We start from the raw sequence: 19,846 nt of genomic DNA, 5'->3' as shown, positions 1-19,846 counted from the left end.
ATCCTCATTGGTGCACTGATGTTTTAGCAACAAGGCTCAAGGGAACCAGACCAGGAAGTCCCAGGGTAGCTGAACAGCCTCGACAAGAGAGCATTACTGGAGAAAGAAAAACAGCAGCTTCACTCAAGACCAGCACATGCCTGAACGCCACCATCAGCTCTCCTCAGTGGGTAGAGTCTGTAGAAACAGCACAGCAATCTCTCCAATGCCACATGTGTGCAAATAATACCTGCTGCCATTCAAAAACAAAAAGCCATGATGAGACAGTCAATAAATACTTTTACTGAAGAAAAAAAACAAAACAATTAAAAGTCTGCATGATGCAACCACGCGGCACCCCGAGAAGATGAAAGGGCAAAGGGCAGCCCAACCTGGAAAACAAAACATGAAAAACCAAACAAACAAACAGAATAAAACAAACAAAATAAAAGTCATATCAGTCAGTTGACCCTCACTCACATTGCATCTGAAGGCTGCTTTTTCGAACCGAGACGCACCTTAAAAGTCACCCCTAAAAAAAAAAGTCACCCCTCACTCCAATTATAATGGCCCAGATGAGTCATGGCTTGATGTAGCAGCGCACGTTACTTCACAAACTTCTACGGCTGACCATGCTTAAAGACCCTCCACGACTGGACCTTCGACTGACATGTTGTATGGGATGTTTGCTCGGATTCCCCATCTCAGCATCTATTCCAAAACTCCTTCCTCATGACTCATTCCACTGCCACCCCTGTACATTACATCCTCAAACTACTTGTCCTCATTAGGAGAAGAAAAAAACAAAACAAAAAAAAAAAAAAACACTTTTATTCAACTCTAAAACTCACTCCCCCCGGCTGAACACCATCAAGGCTTTCAGTTAGACATGTGTCTGTTCCATGACTCGCTCTCTTGTTCAATGGAGACTGAAGGTGGATGGTGGTCTCAAACTAAAGATCGGTAATTTCAACTGCACCCACAGGAGACCAGCCAATCAGGTCTGCTGGCAGCCCACCCCCCTTCAGTTAGATGGTTGGGAAAACAAGATGGGTAAAAGAAACAAAGAGAGACAAGAAGAGCATCATCCATCTAGCATTTGTCTGTTTTGGAAGGTCACCTCTCTAAGGACTACTTGCGATCAAGTTTGCAGTTTGAATTGAGGTAGGTTATTAGCTACTACGGCTTGAAAAAAGAATCGTAATAACTAGGTGGGAGGGGGGTGGGGGTGGGAATATATGGTGAAAATGGCAAAAAAAAAAAAAAAAAATTAGAGCCCAAAGAAAGAGAGGATAAAGCCTAAAAGGTCAGGAGATGATGCACAAGTCCACACTTGCGTTTGCTGCTTTACACGTTGACCTCTGAACAGAGTCACAGATGGTGGGATGTCGAGGGTGGCGGTTGCCCACTCGAGGGTGGAGGACACGGGACAGTAATGGCGTCTAGAGCCTGATGTTGCATTCTGGGACCCAAAACACCACCATGTCCTCCACAAACTGAAAGGGGGGATGAATGTGGGAAGGCAAAGGAGAGTCAATGGAGCTTATTGTGTTGTGATCTCTTAAAGGGAGGACACAGCAGAAGAGGGGAGCACAACAAACTGTTTGCGTGTTTGTTTGTCTTTGGGGGTAGGGGTGGCAGGGGAGAAAGGGGGAGAGGAGGGGGATTGGGACAGGGAGCTGCTCCTGTGGTTTCCAGTGGTGAAGAGGGAAAGGAAGCTCAACCACTCCCCAGAGGTTTTACAGTGCATGTTGGTGTGTGCATTGGGGTGTGTGTGTCTGTGTTGCATGTGTTTTGTGTGTGTGTGTGTGTGTGTCTGTGTGTGTGTGAACATGCGTCTCCGCACAGGGTGGGTGTAGAGGAGGATGGGGGAGGGGGGTGTTCTGGGACTTTCCAAAATTCCTTGCCCAAACATCAGGCCTTGTCCCCCTCTCGCCGCCCCCCTCCGTCACACCGTAATTATCTCAGTCTTGCGAGTCCGTCCTTCTCAAGTCCACTCAGTAGGCCGTCACCAGGTCCTTGTCGTAGTTGTACCGGCCTCTCTTGGGCGACGGGCTGTCCTGGCTGTCGTCTGTGTCAGAGCTGTCTCCTCCCGCGCCGCCACCGCCGCCGGCCTCCTCGTCGGAGGAGGAGTCCAGCGTCAGGTCGACCACCACGCCCGACGCTGCCGGGGCCGACGACCCGCCTGATCCCGACTTCGCTGATTGGCTGGTGCTGCTGTGGGCTGGAGAGTGGCCATTCACCTCCGAGACACCTGTGGCCAGTCAAGGAACACAGATAGTATTCAGTACAGTCGGTACAGTATGGTGACCAACATCAACCGATGAAACACAGAGTACAGATTGACAGCTCCAAGTAGAAGTTGAAGTCTAGCCACTGACTAAACATTTCATAGAACAGAAACGAAAACCGTAAATGAACAAAACTTTTGGATGAACTTAACCAAAAACGGGAATAACGCCAATTCCACTTGTCCCAGAGCGAAAACGCCATTTCAGATAACCGGTTAATAATGGTATTTATCGTTCAAATTAACTTTTATCTGAATATTTAACTACTACTGCTAAGCTACTTTGTGATATTAACTAGGGAGTGTAGTTACTTTTCTCAAGGTCAAACTTAAAATGGGGCTGAAGCTCCACTCATCTCCTAATCAAGCCCCTCTACAGGATCTCAAAGTATATGGCCACTGGATGGGTTTAAGGTTCTGGCACTGGATGCTATGGCAACTGCTCGCTGCCTTTGACCGGAAAGCACTGCACAGGGTGGTGCAAACTGCCCAACGCATCATCGTTTCGTCACTCCCCTCCATCGAGGCCATCCAGGGCAAGCAATGCTTGTGTAAGGCGTGCAGCATCAAAGACTACACTCACCCCAACCACTGACTGTTCAGCCTACTCCCCTCCGGGAGGCGTTACAGGTCTCTCCGCAGCCGAACCAGCAGGTTCAGAGGAAGCTTCTTCCCTGCAGCTGTCACCCTACTGAACTTTAGCTCTGCACTCCGGTGACAACCAACCAAGCTGTACATGTTGTTCATGCATTGTTCATACTGCATACCCATATCTATTCTGCTCTTATAACGCTATTGCTAATACATTGCACATATTTATATTACTGTAAACTTTCTTAACTGTATACCATTGTCTACACTGCACTATATGTCTTATACTGTTTATAGCACCACCTGTCTACACTGTAAATATCACATTGCACTTTTCTGCTTTTTTGCACTTCTGGTTAGACGCAAACTGCATTTTGTTGTCTCTGTACTTGTACTCTGCACGAAGACAATAACCTAATCTAAAAGATGTATTACTCAGCTAAACTACTTAAAGAGTTTATTTTTGTTAATATACATCTTGGGAAATGCAACAAATATTAAACACAGATGATGTTTGATGATGAATGTGCCACACATTAAACTTAATCAAATAACCATTGTAAGGACAATCATTGGTGATTAAAATACTCAGATGCGAACGATGTCTACAGCAGAGGACATCTTTGCTTGTAAAGAGTAAAGTAAAGGCTACGGTCACCACAGAGAGAATGTGTTGGGACAGTGGCTTAAGAGAAGCTTTCCTACATTATTGGAGGGCTTACTGTATTGCTGTATCGTAATGGTATGCACCAAGAGGTTTAGCCTACTCATTTACACTGTACCAAGTTAGAGCACCATGTTTACTCGTTCAACATTCAATAACCAGTTGGAACCTGGTAATGAAACACCAAGTCCTTTCCACAAAGTCCTTTTCATATTTCATCTCACCCAGTCAATGACTGCATAGTGTACATTAGGGAAAGTAGCTCATTCCTTGGAATACCATTTTGCCCTGCAGCAACACTCTCATCATATAGTTCAATCACCTTCCCACTATTTTTTTAAAAGACCTCTGACAAATATGTTATTGTAAAAACTGTAGTAATAAATAAATAAAAATAAATAAATAAAACAGACTAAAGCGCTCAACACCTTTGTGTAAGTTCAACTGGGTGCTAAATCCTCCTGAGTCAATATAAACTTTATGAATAAAGGAAAGCACTCGCAGTTCTTTTTTAAACTTTTTAAATTGCCCCATGGTTGTTTCGGGCAATATGCCCTTCTTCAGCGTGATTATGGCGATAATCTGTTTAAAAAAGGAACTGCGAGTCCCATCCTTTATTCAAAAACTGCATTCCCAGAGTGAAATAATGGTCTCTGCTCACAAAACAAAAAACATTTTGCATCGCTGACCGCTGCCCCCCAAAGGAGGATTGTAACATAAACGCTGCTTTGCCTCAGTCTCTTGTAGCTAATGTGTCCAAGGGGTAAGTAAGTCTCTGGAATATTTTCTAGGGGACATATTCTCCCAATCGTGTGTAAGCCTTTTTCACGCTTTCAGTTACGTACTTTTTAGAGAAGCACATTCTCCGCATATCATACATTAATTTATTTACTTTTCTACCTTCACAAAGCTGAACACTGACAACTAGTTGTGCGATTTCGAGTAGGCCTATGCTAAAGCAGGAATAACTGGGCCAATACCAATAACAATACCAACCACCATTTGAAATACACTACAGAAAGAATGTCAATGTATTAGGGGGAAGATCGGTAGAATACTGTGACTTTACAGTTGTTTGTCCAGGCATTTGCACAGGTTAAAAACGGAAACTAACGACGCGTCAGTACACGCCAGAACAGTATATCCAATCGAGGTGAGGAGGATACTCACAGCAACCTTCTCTGAACTTGGGGAGCTCTTTCCCACTTTTAATAGATATCTCTCAGTTTTAGACAGCGCACAAAGTCTTTAAGGATTGCTTGCTTGATAGAGCACTTACATATGTCAACCAGGGGGTAGACAGGCGTGTGGCTGCGCTCGCGCTCCTTCTCCTTGTCCCTCTCGTCTCCAATGGGTCTCCAGGAGCCGTCGGTCAGGTACTCGATCTCCTCCACCTCCTCCTCGGTCTCCTTCAGTATCTCAGAGAGCAACCTGCAGGCAAAGGTCAGTGATTGTCAGAACAGCACATTTAAAGGGTGCTTTAATGTAACACTGTATTGCATAGGCCCCTTATGCCTATATGGCTATTTTTCTCTGTTTGTTCCCTGTTGTAGTTGTTTGTGGCACAGGGTACAACTGTAAGTTTGTGCGTTCCACAAACTGTTGTTGAAAAATAAGTTTTCCTACCTAAAAATCAGAGCAGTAAGGGGAATCTAATTATATTCATGGTTGAGTAGTATCCGTAATGTTGAATAGTATTTGTGTACTTAAGTAGTATCCGTAATGTTGTATAGTCAGGGCTCTACACTAACATTTTTTTCCAGGAGCACTTGTGCGCCCAAGTTAAAAAATTTAGGAGCAGACAAAAATTTGGGCGCACAGTCAGTTCTGTACTTAACTTACACATAATCTAACATTACACTGCAGCTAACAGTTAAACATGCCAGTGCACCAATTGCAAAGATTAAGAATGACTGACAACATTTAGGCTACAGGAAACAGGATTTTAAACCTACTTTATTTTCAGTCTGTTCTTTTTTCCTACATTTTGTTAATGTAAAATAATATAATACATTGCCATATTTGCATTCAGCCTGTATATCAAGTATCCTGCCAAATGTAGGCTAATTTATTTATTTGCAAATCCATCTGTAGCTAATCCAAATATGCCTATGGTAACCTATCTGACTGCATACTGAATACTACTACTAAAACAGTCCATTTGCTCTTCCACAGAACCCAACATAGTCTAATCAAGGATATATTTTTTTATACTTTTATTTGAAATATCTGCATTGATGGGGGCAGTTAGGCAAACGTTAGGCCTACTTTCGTTTTGCACTTCAGCTTGTATTCAGTGTAAACAAACAAGAATGCGTGGAAGCCTGGAGTTGTCAGTAGCGTTCTACCTTTGAATAAAATGGGAGTATTACGGGAGGCTACTTTTGTGCCTTTTCGCTACAGCTATTTGCATATTGCAGCCAATACGTCAACTGGGCTAAAAGGCTTGTTAGGTTACCTTTCCTTCTCTCACTGCATTCTCAGAATCTCATCATGTTCCTCCTATATCCGATGAATTCGGTGGATAGAAGAACGAATTTCTTCAATCTTTGCATCTTGGCTGGCTAGTCTAACTTTCCGCTTTTTCTGCGCGCTCTTGGATTTGATAGAAGCGACTAGCGAGTCACAACGCGAAACTGCTAACGTTGATGGGAGGTGTAGTTCTTATGCTGCATTCGCGACGTGATTCTATGGTTTGCACCAGTAATGTTTCTTGATGTTGCGGTGCATTTTGTAAACATTGACAAACATTGACATGGTTAGAAGTCATTCGCACCAGTGCGCCTAAATATTTTTTTGCACTCGCACGCCATCATTTTTACTCGCATGTGCGAGTGAAATGGGCGCACTGTAGAGCCCTGTGTATAGTATTTGTGTACTTAAGTAGTATCCGTAATGTTGTATAGTATTCGTGTCCTTACAGTGTTTCCCATACATTGACTAATCTGTGGCGGGGCGCCACGAAATAAAAATCGGCCGCCACAGATGAATATTCTATGTTTAATTTAAAATAAATATAAGGTCAAATCCTTGCATTGCCATTGAGCTGCGCTTTTTACGCACGCAGCCTTTCCTTGCCCCGCCCCGCTCTCTCTCTCTCATAGCCCGCTGCCCCTCCTCTGCATGTGCATTTAACAAAATATTCACGATTGTTGGTGGATTGTTGTTGCCACATAGAAGCATTGCGTAGAAGACGTCTGGCTAAATTGCTATTAAACCCGCTTAGCATCGTGACCATGCTGCGCAAATTTGTTCAAAACTGCTGCATTGAAGTGAACTCTAAGGTCTTATCACAGCATAGTTTAGTCTCTTCAATGTAGCCTACTAAGTTAAGTTATGAAATCAAGCAGTATCTCAAAGCTAACGTTAAAATACTGTTTGGATGTCGAATTTAGTATGCTTAGCCTACTTCTAAGCTGCTTGTCAATTTCGTTGAAGGGCTCATTTTTTTTGACTCTGACACTGAATGTTTGCAAAATCCCGATGTAAATGGAAAAGTGTTTTCCAGAATTCAAAAGTGCTTGTCCCAAGGAGAAGTACGAACCTTTATTTTAACTATGTAGAAAACATTATGAATTGCATCCACACATCAGCAGCCTTTCAACTGTGTTACAATTGCAGGGGTTCCCTCAAACGTCATACAGTGACAGGCACTCAATTAGACCTATACACTACCAAGACGATCTTAATAACCCCCCCGTTGTCAAAGTCAGCTACCGCCACAAATTGAATCCAATTCTGTGGGAAACACTGACATACGTAACGTCGTATAGTATTTGTGTACTAAGTAGCATCCGTAACATCGTATAGTATTTGTGTTCTTAAGTAGAATCTGTAACATCGTACAGTATTTGTGTACTTGAGTAGTATTCGTAACAAAAAAGAATTGCATTCAAATGAACTGCATCCAAATAACATTCCATGCAAAAAGAGTATTTGGAATGCAAAGGAGAAGAGAAACAGGTTTGCCCAGCAGATCCAGTGATAAAACAGAGACAAAGACATGACAAATGTCATTTAAAGTCAGCATGTCTGCATTAATTATGTTTCATTTTTCTGCAGGCCTGCTTGGCATGACACTGCTAATTTACAGAGCCTATAAAAAGTATTCACCCCCTTGGATATTTCCACTTTTACTGCTTTTTTAAATTGAATATTGATCAATTTAATTTGGCCTTTTTTTACAATAATTTACAAAATCACTTCTTTAATGTCATAGTGAAAGCAGATTTTTTCAAAGTAATGTTAATAACTTAAAAATATAATGCAAAATAAGTGATCGCATAAATATTCATCCCCTTCAAGTCAGCATTGAGTAGATGCAACTTCGGCCGCAATTAAAGCGCGGAGTCTGCGTGGATAGGTCTCAATTAGGCTTGCACATCTGGATACTGCCATTTTTCTTTGCAAAACTGCTCAAGCTCTGCCTAGTTGGAAGGGGAATGGGTGAACAGCCCTTTTCTTAGTCCAGACACATATTTTCTATAGGAGGTCTGGGCCCAAGTCTCTCCCAAGTTGTAGTTTTCTTGCAGACTGAATCAGATTGTCCTCCAGGATTTCCATATATTTTGCTGAATTAATTTTACTTTAAACTTTACCTTTACAAGTCTTCCAGGGACTGCTGCCGAGAAGTAGCCTCACAGCATGATGCTACCAGTACCATGTTTTAAATTGGGGATGGTGCGTTTTTGGTGATGTGCAGTGTTTGATGTCCGTTAAAAAGCTCAATTTTGGCCTCATCAGACCAACGAGCCTTTTTCCATTTGACTTGAGTCTCCCACGTCTTTGGGCAAACTTTAGTCGTGATTGATGAATGCATAGTCTCCCATCTCAGCTGCTGAAGCTTTTAACTTCTTCAGAGTTTTCATAGGTGTGTTGGTGGCCTCCCCCACCATTATTCTTCTTGACTTGGAACGTTCATTCAGTTTGTGGTGACGGCCTGCTCTAAGCAGATTTGCACACTTGTCATATTTCTTACAATCCTTAATGATCGATTTCACTGAACTGCAGGGGATGTTCAGTGACTTCAACATTTTTTGTATCCATTCCCTCACTTATCCTTGTCAATAACATTTTCTTGGAGTTGTTTGTAGTGTTCTTTTGTCTTCATGGTGGAATCAGGAATACTGACTGACCAGTGACTAGACCTTCCAGATGCATGTGTCTATAAATTACTATACTATACACATTCACTGCACTCAGGCAATCTCCATTTCACTAATTGTGAGACTATTAGCACCAATTGACCTGTCGCTAAGCTCCGCCCCCCATTGTTACCGTGTGAAAACTCAAGACAAACAAACCAGGCTTGATTAGAAATACATTGTGGACAATGGCAGCTGACAGTATATGAAAGCAGGCTTTGAGGACTTTTTTTGGTCGATAAAGGATTTACTTTCCTCCAGAAGCTATCAAAAGGGACTTAATTATGCTATGGAGGGGTGTATTCAAAACTTTAGAATACATACAAGGTGACAAGCAGTTGTGCGAGTAGCCGTGCAAATCACTGTGCAAAAACCACTGACGTTAATGCTAGCTAGCTAGTGGAAGATTGATACTAAGATGTTAGATTACGTTAATATTTGAAGAAGTATAAGAATATAGTAATTGGTTAATGTGCATTTTTATCTTGGGATTTAACAGGGAACCTGTGCCCACGTTGTTGGCTTAGTAGCCTACATTACGTCGAGCTGTTGCAAACGCGAGAGACGTCCTGTAGGCTACTGTTGATGAAAATATACCCCGTTTTCTCGCCTCTCGGGGTACCGGCTATCAGTATTACATGTCCCCCATGCAAAACGTTTGACCATGGTTATCCGTTGGGTTTTTTTTTAATTAATAAACTCCATAAATAACCATTAATTTGTCATTTCATGCCTCCTCCCTGTAGTTTCCTATGGAGTTGTCCGAGCTGATGTCCGACTCCCGTAGAGGCTGGACTGACATTGGCTCATCAGCGTTCTAAGGGTGGCGCTTAGCGACAGGTCAATTGGCTGGACCGCTGTTGATTTAAGTCAGAACACTTTTTTTTATAGGCACTGTACATCAAATGGGCTTGAAGTGATCCAAATCACTTTCTGTATGATTTTCTCTGATTAGTCACACTGCTAACCCAAACCCATCAAGGTCATCCAGGAGACAATGAAAGGGAGAAAATGTTGTGGACCAGACACTCAAGCTGATAATAAATCTCCCCATCCTGAAAAACCTCAAGTTGAAAAGATTTAAGTGCCTTCCCAAATATAACAAATTTAATGGCATTCACAATCATTTATGTACACACAGACAGAGCTACTACTACTTGGACCTTACCCGTCAATAGTGAGCAACTCAAAGGGAGCGGGCTTGTCGCAGACTGGACAGGTCCAGGTGGGCTTCTTCTCGTTCATTTGCAAGAAGAAGACGGCATCGAAACACTGCAGGTGTGCACAGGTGAGCACGCGGCATGGCACACCCAGACGCATCTTCACCAGCTGTGGAGAGATGAGCAGTCAGTACGCACCTACTACACAGCGTCATAGTTCATACCTGCAAACTCAGAAGGGCTGAAAAAGGTGACATATTTCCGAATATTATCATATTATAATAAACGTGCAGTAAGCAGAATTTAAATATGGCTGCATTTGACACTTTTACATATTAAAATGACATAGTCCTAACAGTAGGCCTACCAGCTGTTTTGAGTTAAGGCCATGTTAAGCCTAATTGAAGAACTTAATGATGGAGAAGATATTTTCAGACCTGCCATCCTTGAAGAAATGTCAGTATTACCTCAAACCAGGGAAAACACATTGCCCACCATGTATGCAGCCAAAAACAGACCAAACAACATAAATGTTGACAATCTGTTTTAAAGCCTAATCCTCATCTATAAAAATCACTGGTGTTGATAGAAAGGGACTGGTTGTCCATTTTCTGGTATCTGTTCTAGCATGTCTAGTTTATTAGTACCTCTTTTCAATCCATTATTATGTGATATTTTTTTGTGAAGAAATACATCTATCCCTCATGTTATGTTGGTGTCTTTCTGCTCCTCTCGTGTCTACTGAGGCTGCAATGATCACATTCCGACTAAAGGGGCGGGTCTCAGCAATAGGTGCGTTATGTCAGTGTACTCTAGAAGCCTAGGTCTCGCTTGTTTGCGCGCTAATTATCAAGAATTATGATCTATATGCTACACAGAAAACAAACAAATTAAACACCCATCACTGAGCAAGTCAAAATATTTTGCAAGGTCCACTTTCAGATTGGTTGCAAATAACTACATTTGGCCTTGGAAAGATCTGCGCTCCCTGAGAACGTCATGTTTAACCATCAGACATATGGAAAATATAATGCTAAATGAAATAACTTGTGAACAAGCAATAACTTTCCAAGACAATATTACACTATTAAGCCGAGCTAAATTCACAATCGCACTCAGTGCAGAGTCGTTTTGTTTCGCAAAGCAATTCAAAACGGCCAGCTGCGAGAACATGAAATTGCGAGTAAACACTTGTTAACCTCACCTCAGCTTTCATTTAACCCACCGAGGGCAAGAGAAAAGTATCCCAACAATATGATGTTTTACCTTGAGTTTATAGTCAGAGAGAGCGTAGCATGTGGCCCATGTTTGTTAACTAACACTTTCTTTTTTTCCTTGGTCATATCGCTGCTGCAGGCCATAGCAGGCAGGCTATGCGTAACAGAAAGTGAGAGAGATAAAGCCCGCCCTCAGAAACAACTGATAGGTAGGTCCTATAGGTAGATAGCACAAAGAGAGGCCAATCACTTGCCTATCAATCTCGCATGAAATCAACAATAGTCTCACTCCAGACTATGAGAACCCCCCCCCAAAAAAAAATCTTCAGATCTACACGATTCACGAATGACATATTTTGATTCAAAAACGGCGATTTTCGCCGAAGGATGACTAGTTTGCAGGTATGATAGTTATAGATTTTAGTCAGTCAGGCCACAGCATTTGATGAATGCTTCCAAGGCCAGATTGGCAAGATTTTTTTGATCATATTCACTGAAACCGACAATATGCTGAACAGAACAACATAAATCAGCCGGTTTTAGGGAAAAAAACCTGTACTTCTACCTCCACCTAGAGCCGGTTATTTGTTTTGCAAAAATCCACAGCTCCCAGTTCTTCTGGTCCAATCAGAGCAGGGCTGTGTGAGATCTGACAGTCAATCACAGTCTGGTGCAGACTGGTGCGCACTGACGAGCACAAACTCGATGAGAGGGTTCTCGGTGGTAGTGGGGGAGGGGCATGAGAGTTGTAAACATTCAAAATGTTGGGTAAGTCCCCTCAATTTGTCAGACTTGCCAACTGCAGCTTTAAGCTGTATGAAAATATGTTACATAAAGTCAACTACTGGGACTGATCAATTACAAAGCAATTTTGTTGCATTAAAAAGGTTTAGGTAATTTAATGGAATGCTGACTATATAGTGAAAGCAGAAATTGGAATGAGAGAAATGGTCAGACCACTTAAGTAAGCCAAAATTCACAGCACCAAATTCATGTTAAGAGCGTGACTTACTGGACAAATCAGGGATACTCGCAACCCCGTGGTGGCAATCTCACTCTCTGGGTCGAAGCGCAACTTGTCTTGGACTGCAAAACCACACAAGAACACACAGCAACAAAAAGCATTACATTGCCATTTAGATTTTGTCACTTCCTTAAATTAATATTAATTAATGGCCTTTCTTGAGAAAGTGAATAGTTGTGGTGAACTAAACAAGAGGATATCTGCTCAAAGCATCATAGATTATATCTGCTGAGAGCAAGCAAGCGAGTGAGCGAGCAAGAGAGAGAGACAGAGACAGAAAAAAAGAAAAAAGAAACAGGCAGAAAGAAAAAAAGAATGAGAGAGAGAGAGAGAGAGAGAGAGAAAGAAAGAAAGAAAGAAAGAAAGAAAAGAGAGAGAAAGACAGAAAGACTTACTGCGCTCACGACAACGTTCGGCACTCTCCACTGAGCAGTGTTTGAGCTGATTGAAGAGTTCTGCTGACGTGAAGACCCTCACAAGATATATAGCCACCGAGTAACGCTAGACACACACACACACACACACCACACAAATACTGAAGCATAAGATTCAAACAGACTCCACTTCCAAAGAATGTTACTCTGGTCAGAATCACTGTTTTGACTAAAGGTTAACACCAAGATCTATAACATCAATTCTACATTGAACTTGTGAGTGCATCATTAAATGTAGAGTCCCTTACCTTGCCAAAGTTGCCCCACGTGATGGTGACTCTGTTGGTAGTGGTGGAAAGATGCAGCCAGGGGGTGATATTGACGGGGCGGCAGGGGCGACGTGGCTCCACACCCGGTTTATTAGAAGGGTAGTAACCCTGTTGGGGCACAAGCAAATGCTATGGTGAATCTGGCAACAAAAACACTGTCATCCCTCCAGTTGGATACCACACATCTAGAGTCCAGTAAACTGGCATACTCTACATTTTGAGTCTCAAAGATCAGCCTTTTAAATTAAATTACAGAGATAAAAGGATATTTAATCTGTGTGTGTGTGTGTGTGCACTGACATGCAATTTATACAGACAAGCACTTACTGGCACATGACAGAAGGACTGGTTGACTCTCACAGCAATATTAGGGGGGTACTGATCTTCCTGAACACCAATGGAGTCTGTATAACAGATTCTAGGGGAGAAAGTAGGGAGTTCAAACACTGGACTTTTAATGCTTGTTTTAACATCACAAACATGTCACAACACTCTTCCTCCAGGCCCAGCTCATTTTTTGGGGGGACATGTTGATACATGTTGTGCTCAGTGATGAAGCTCAGCGGAGATCTCCAAAATTATGATCTTAAATGTTTAAGCAGAATACAGGAGCATAACTTTATGCAAGTATGCATTTGACACAAGTTATATGGTAAAGTTTATATTTAGCAAATACTATTATCCAAAGCAACATGGACTTGTGGATTTTTTTAATTCTTGAAGAGACGTACCTGAGAACCACCTGGACAGACTTAATGCCTGGGCGATGTTCACTGTATGGGTGAGAAATAGCAGGTTTGTATGGTTAACATAGCAGAAATGTCACTACCGAACATATTTACGATAGTATAGAATCATACCAGATACAAGATGCTTTTTTAATGCTGAAATCAATACTTACTGAAACTCCAGCCACACCTGACTGAATATCTCTAAACATCCTATTTTCTGAAGCCTAATGAAGCAAGTAAAACTTACCTGGAGTTTCTGATTTGATCCACTTGACTTTGTGTCAGTTCAAATATGCATTGACTGTCCTGCAGTTTCTCATTATTCTGGGCAACTGTAAATAAGACAAATGAAGATTTCAAACAATGATTAGTATGATGAGTCTTAAAGAGATCTAGTTTCTGCAGCAAAAACACAGGCAAAATGCAAAGGCTGTATCTAGAGTTATCCTGCCCTGCAATCATATTTATGGTCAATATTTATATTTAGGTGATAAAACAACTAACCTTCCATAATCAGAGACGCTAGATTTGACAAATTCCTGGACTGAAAGATATCACTTCTCTCCTAACTCTCCCCAGGCACTCGGGACACTCCTGACAGGCAAACTTGACCTGATCTGAATGTGGCCTGGTGCTCTGTTATCTATGAAACTTTCACAACATTTTTTGTAATCATAACTGACAACACAGGAGACTAGCTCAGCCATTTCTGCCTCACAACATATGACTGCTTTCCAGGGCACTCTTAACCTTCACCCAATGTAGCCACCGGGAGCCTCGAACGCTGACTCACTTAGCTCTGTGGGGGGCAGCAGTGTCTCCAGGGTCTGGTAGAAAGGCAGCGACACCAGCTTGACCTCGGCTGCGGGGGCGGCCGTCTGCTTGGGGAGGCCGCCGCCATTGAGGTAGTCTGCGCCCTGCGACTGCGTCAGGCCCCTGGACGCCGAGCTGCTGATGGACGAGTAACTGACGGGCACGGCCTCCGGGCGGCGTGCCGCCAGCCAGCCCGATGTCTTGGGGAAGCGCGTCTCGTAGAGCTGCCGCACACTCTTCAGCAGCTCCGGGCTGCATTCGGACTGAACCAGCTTCAGCGCCCGCACCACCAGGTCCTGCTTCAGGCCACTCTTGCTGCGGCCCATAGAGGCCAGCAGTGTCTGCAGGTCAGACACCCGGAAACTCTTCACCATATTCTGGCCAGAGAGGAGACACAGAGGACAGAAATGTTGAACATAAAACTTTGGTTGATGAATAAGTCACCTACTTTGGTACAGTATGGCAAAGAATAACATGTAAATTATATTGGAAGGTACTTTCCTGTCAATATAACAATTGACGAGGAAAGACAATGCAAGAAAGCCCATGGGAACAGAGAAAATTAATTCACATTTTACATTGACAAAACAGTTGGGAAAATGTTTCAGTACATCATATAATGAATGTACAGTCATTGTTTGTGTTGACTTGACGCTCCTTGCTATGTTTATGAGAAATGAACGTCAACAAATGCACAAGCAGATGTTATGCGGAGTGCCTCACGACACCTTATTCCACATGGCCTTGGAACCATAAACATGCAGGTGCTAAGATCTTACCACTACACTGGCTATGTCATCTTGTCAAGGATACCGGTAAGGAATGCATGGTTGCAGGCTCGCTAACCAGTTAGCCAATCCCAAAATGTACTTAATGCGTGTTAGTTTACACCACCGTGTTAGCTAACAATTCTTTCAAAGCTTTGGCAGGGGTCTCTCCAACTTGGTTCCGTTCAACCTGACATGTCCCATTATCCAAATGAATAAGTCCCTCGAAGAAATATGCATGCTTTTCAAAAACGTGGACACACAAACAGTAGTTTCGCGCCTACTCCCTGCATGCTAGCTTGCTAGCCAATGTTTTTAATGGTACCATCATTCATTTTCCAACGCTTCTTAGCTAGATAGCCACCTAGCTTAGCTGTGTCTCTTGCCCCGGTGTAGACGCATTTGTCAACGCAGACTTATGATTATTCATAAGCAATATACTACCGCCACTTTTGGTAGTCAAACAATCCATTGTGCCAGACTTTACGTTTGCAAAAATAAAGTCTCTATTTCAAGCAACCCGGTTTCATTCTACTTGAAGGGACGAAGCTTCACTCACCATCGCTTCGACTTGTTCGGCCGCCATCTTCGCTCTGCAGCCCCGCGAGAGCCTGAGGCGTAAGGCTGGGAAAGGCCAATGAAAACCGTAGAAGCTTCTCTTCGGTCTCTGTCTGCGTCCAATCAGTGGGCTTTTACATTGAAAAAACCAACACACTCTTCTCTAAAAAGGCGTGGCCACGACAATTTAAACTGACAGTGCACTTAAAAAGCAACACTGTGACACAGGTCTTCTCCCATGAATAGGCCTCATTATAACGTAAATATGCGTCTAGTCAATATATGTGGACACACCGCTGAATTGAGTTTAATAGTCTCGAGAAAAAACAGAAATACTTAACTTTTTTGCTGTAAATAGCTTTGGCGGGGAAAACATAAGGTGTTAAAAGGAGACGAACGCATGGCCTTGTTAAATCCGGTCCGCGTATCAAAATCCATTACATAGTGTACATCAAACCATGTTGTGGGAGCAGAATGCATTGTCTAAAATGAGCCTGTTACCTTGAAATAAATGCAATTCCGTCGGCTTATTGCTAAAATATTGATAGATTATTGTCTCATCTAAGTACGAAATCATATTCTGAGACATTCAACACAGAATTCTGTCATTTCTAAGTCTGTAACAGTATCACACCAAACTGGTTGAATCCTCAGTGAAATCCATTCCGTGTTTTACATGTTAGATGAAGAGTGGGGGAGGGGATCTGTGGAATAGACACAGAGGATCAATTTGGTCAATGCAACTAATGCAAGGAGCAAAAGATCGCTGTCGTGATTTAAGGGGTTTATTTTTTTTGTTTGGACGCCGGGAAATGTTGACAGTTTCAGCTATGAACAGAAATAATGTTTTATCAATGGCTGTTAGCCAGTTAGATTTTGTCAAGTAGACTAAGATTTGAAATCAGAGCCTATGAAATCAGTTCAATGTGTAAGGTCTATGTCTTAGTGCGGTGTGAACTGTAAATTCATTACATTCCGTCTCGGTGCGCTTTAAAAACTGTTGCGACATTAATTTGCCTGCACCGAGAATGGACTTTGTTGTCTTGTTGAAGTTGCTACATTATTTTGACACAAGATGGCGTAAAAGGCCCATGATTAGGTGAACAGGCTGCACTATTTGGATCTGAAAGTAGTAAGATAGTAGGCCTAGTAGGCTAGTACATTCAGTAAGATAAAGACAGACGACCTGTCATGATCAGACGTTCCACATCCACAAAAAAGACAAACTAGGCTATAGTCTACTCAACAGTGCACAGTTGTCTTATGTTACATCTTCTCAAATAAACACTGTGTTAGACTTACAGACAATTACATAAACCTATGTAAATTAGAAATAACTTATAGCCTATATATTTGCTTGACTTCGTTCCTAATTTGCCCTTAAGATGTTTAGCCTAATGACAACTTTTGCACATTATTGGCTTGTGTTTCTGCTGCATGCATATAGGTATAGCCTACTCTTTCTGAAGATTGATGATTTCTGCCAGTCTGATATCATAGAGGTGACGTAGCCTATGTTATTGTACTCTGTTATGTTGTACTTATGTTATGTTATTGTACTCTGTTATGTACTTGTACTTGTTATTGTACTCTGCACAATGACAATAAAGTTGAATCTAATCTAATCTAAAAACTTAGTGTCTTTTTTAAAACTTATGTAATACCAAAGAGTTTTAAAATACCACACATTTTGTGAAATGTTATTTATGACCGCTGCGCAGCGAAGCTGGTTTAGTCAGATTTTTTTTTTTTTTCCGCATGTCCAAATTTCCGTCAGGGTACACGAAACTTGGTGGGCATGTAACCCCACATGGATAGCATGGAACCTCCTGTTTTCGTTTTGATCTGTAGCCCCCCCGCTGGACTGGACCCCGAAAGGAGGGTAGGGCAGACACAGTTTTCTGTGAATATCTCGAGAACCGTAGGGTTTAGGAGGACCATTTTCTTTTTTTGTATGTTGATCTCAAAGGGCCATGTCAACCCATTCCATAACCACTCATTTCATGTACAGCGCCACCTAGTTAAACACAAAAAAGTAAAAATCGCAGGTATCTGTGACCTAACATAGTCAAAACTGCACGAAATTGGAAGTGTAGAATCATTATGACACCCTCTGAATGCACGCCAAGTTTTGTGGAATTCTGTTCATGGGGGGCCACACAATAAATTCATTTATGTTACTATACACCAACTGGCCTGTAGGTGGCCGGAGACAGTTTTCTGTGAATATCTCGAGAACCGTAGGGCCTAGGAGGTCCACCTTTTTTGTGTATGTTGGTCTTAAGGGGCCATGTCAACCTATCCCATTACAACTTATTTCATGTATAGCGCCACCTAGTTAAAAATTAAAAAGCAAAACATTAGGTTTTTTCATCACAATATCTCTGGCTGACATGGTCAAAACTGCACGAAATTGAACGTGTATGATCATTATGACACCCTCCGAATGCATGCCAAGTTTCATGGACTTTCGTTCATGGGGGGCCTTACAATAAAATAATTTATGTGTACATTTAGTGACCGTACACCAACAAGGATTCCCGGGACACTGAAAGACCGAGGTACACGAAACTTGGTGGGCATATAACCCCACATGGATAGTATGGAACCATCGCTTTTCGTTTTGATCTGTAGCCCCCCCGCTGAACTGGACCCCCCGAAAGGAGGGTAGGGCAGACACAGTTTTCTGTGAATATCTTGAGAACCGTAGGGCCTAGGATGACCATTTTTTTGTGTATGTTTGCCTCCAGGGGTCATGTAAACCCATTCCATATGCACACATGTGCATAAACAGATACACACGCACACACATACATTCACAGTAATCCTACGTGTGACACATACTCACACAGTAGACATATATACGCATGCATGCACATGCACACACACAGGCACATAAACAGGCAAACACACACACACCCACACACCCACAAACACATAAACATAAACATGTACACAATTCAAGAATTTCTCAGAATTATGAACAGGCAAGATGGGGGTGGGGTTGAATAAAATGTATATTACATGTGAAATCTATGAACTAATCATGTTTTGGTACTTTGGTACTACTTTGGTACTACTTGTCTAGAAGATACCAGTGAGAATTGAGTGTGCATAATTCAATTCAGTGAGACAGTTAGAATCATATATGCCTTTCAAGTTTGTTATAGGGGAAGGGCGACAGACAAGAGACAATCTGAGAACACATGACAGGTTCAGATGATGTCCAACACAGAGCTAGCCTATATCCAAACATGGTTTTCTAAAAGTTACAATAAAAGTCTATCACAAGAAGACTTGAAGTTGCCACCTATGGAAAGATTGACAGATAAATGTGTGAAATATCAGATAGCACTGAAGTGACATTAATGCTATGCTAGATTTTGTCATGAAGAAACTGCCCAAAATAATGCTCATTTAAATTAAGGTAATACTGTTTACTGTTCATTCAGCCTTTAATTTGTGCTGATTGTTTGGTGATGCAGTGTACTTAATATATATATATATATATATAATTGTTTTATTTATTTATTTATTTTTTTTATTTAGTATCTCTGTCTTTCCCTCTGATCTGCATTAACAGCTGTGATACTTAGAATGATCAAGAGAAATGCAACCATATGTGTCATATAAGGCTCTCAGTATTTATTGTGATATTTAAGCGTTTTACTTCAAATTTAAAATTCTGTTTTTGTTTTGTCCTTACAGGACTGTTGATCGATAAGAGAAAACATGTACATGTACACATGTGTCCATATAGCAAAATGTAAAAAATTGGGTCTGAATATGTTCTGAATTCACTGATGCAAAAGGAGGTTAAAGGCTGGGGGTGAAACCATAATGAACTGATAGTTATCTTAAAGAATTACAAATCTCATATAATTCCAAAGAGTCCGCATCACTAAATATCACACCAGCATCAAATTGCACGGCCATAATATCTGACTGAGCTTTCTATGAACATAAAAAAGTTAATGATTCATGAAAGACCTCAAATACATGTAGGTATCTATAGAATAGTATACTATGTAATTTAAAATCCTATCTTTTATCCCTTTATTTATTGTAGCGATATTATTCAGTCTGCTTCTTCATTCACACCTCTCTGTAAAGCACTCAAATGAGATGACCCCATCCAAAGGCCCTTTGGTGAAACAGCAGCCACTCTACTCCATGCCCTAATAAATCAGATTGTGTAATCTCTC

General features: G+C 41.7%; 1 protein-coding gene across 1 annotated transcript; it reads right to left on the bottom strand.

Annotated features, from left to right (window-relative positions):
• Window positions 1–700: 700 nt before the first annotated feature.
• On the bottom strand, window positions 701–15,718 carry pias4a (protein inhibitor of activated STAT, 4a). Its single transcript, XM_048253262.1, has 11 exons — window positions 15,643–15,718; window positions 14,297–14,693; window positions 13,751–13,835; window positions 13,504–13,545; window positions 13,100–13,190; window positions 12,752–12,880; window positions 12,465–12,570; window positions 12,058–12,131; window positions 9,837–9,997; window positions 4,804–4,955; window positions 701–2,233 (listed from the first exon to the last, which is right to left on the bottom strand). Exons 1-11 carry the CDS (start codon window positions 15,667–15,669, stop codon window positions 1,977–1,979), a joined length of 1,521 nt encoding a protein of 506 aa, XP_048109219.1. The 5' UTR covers window positions 15,670–15,718; the 3' UTR covers window positions 701–1,976.
• Window positions 15,719–19,846: the final 4,128 nt, after the last annotated feature.

This window comes from Alosa alosa, chromosome 9 (assembly GCF_017589495.1).
Source record: "Alosa alosa isolate M-15738 ecotype Scorff River chromosome 9, AALO_Geno_1.1, whole genome shotgun sequence".
Lineage (NCBI taxonomy): Eukaryota > Metazoa > Chordata > Actinopteri > Clupeiformes > Clupeidae > Alosa > Alosa alosa.
The sequence above is the reverse complement of the archived record's forward strand: the minus strand, read 5'-3'. Positions and strand labels throughout refer to the sequence as shown.

Coding starts and splice junctions, on each gene's coding strand:
- pias4a (XM_048253262.1), bottom strand. CDS start 15,669: ATGGCGGCCGAACAAGTCGAAGCGATG. Junction 12,132..12,464: donor CGAACGTTGTCGTGAGCGCA/GTAAGTCTTTCT, acceptor GTGGTTTTGCAG/TCCAAGACAAGTTGCGCTTC. Junction 4,956..9,836: donor GAGTTGCTCACTATTGACGG/GTAAGGTCCAAG, acceptor CTTTGCCTGCAG/GTTGCTCTCTGAGATACTGA.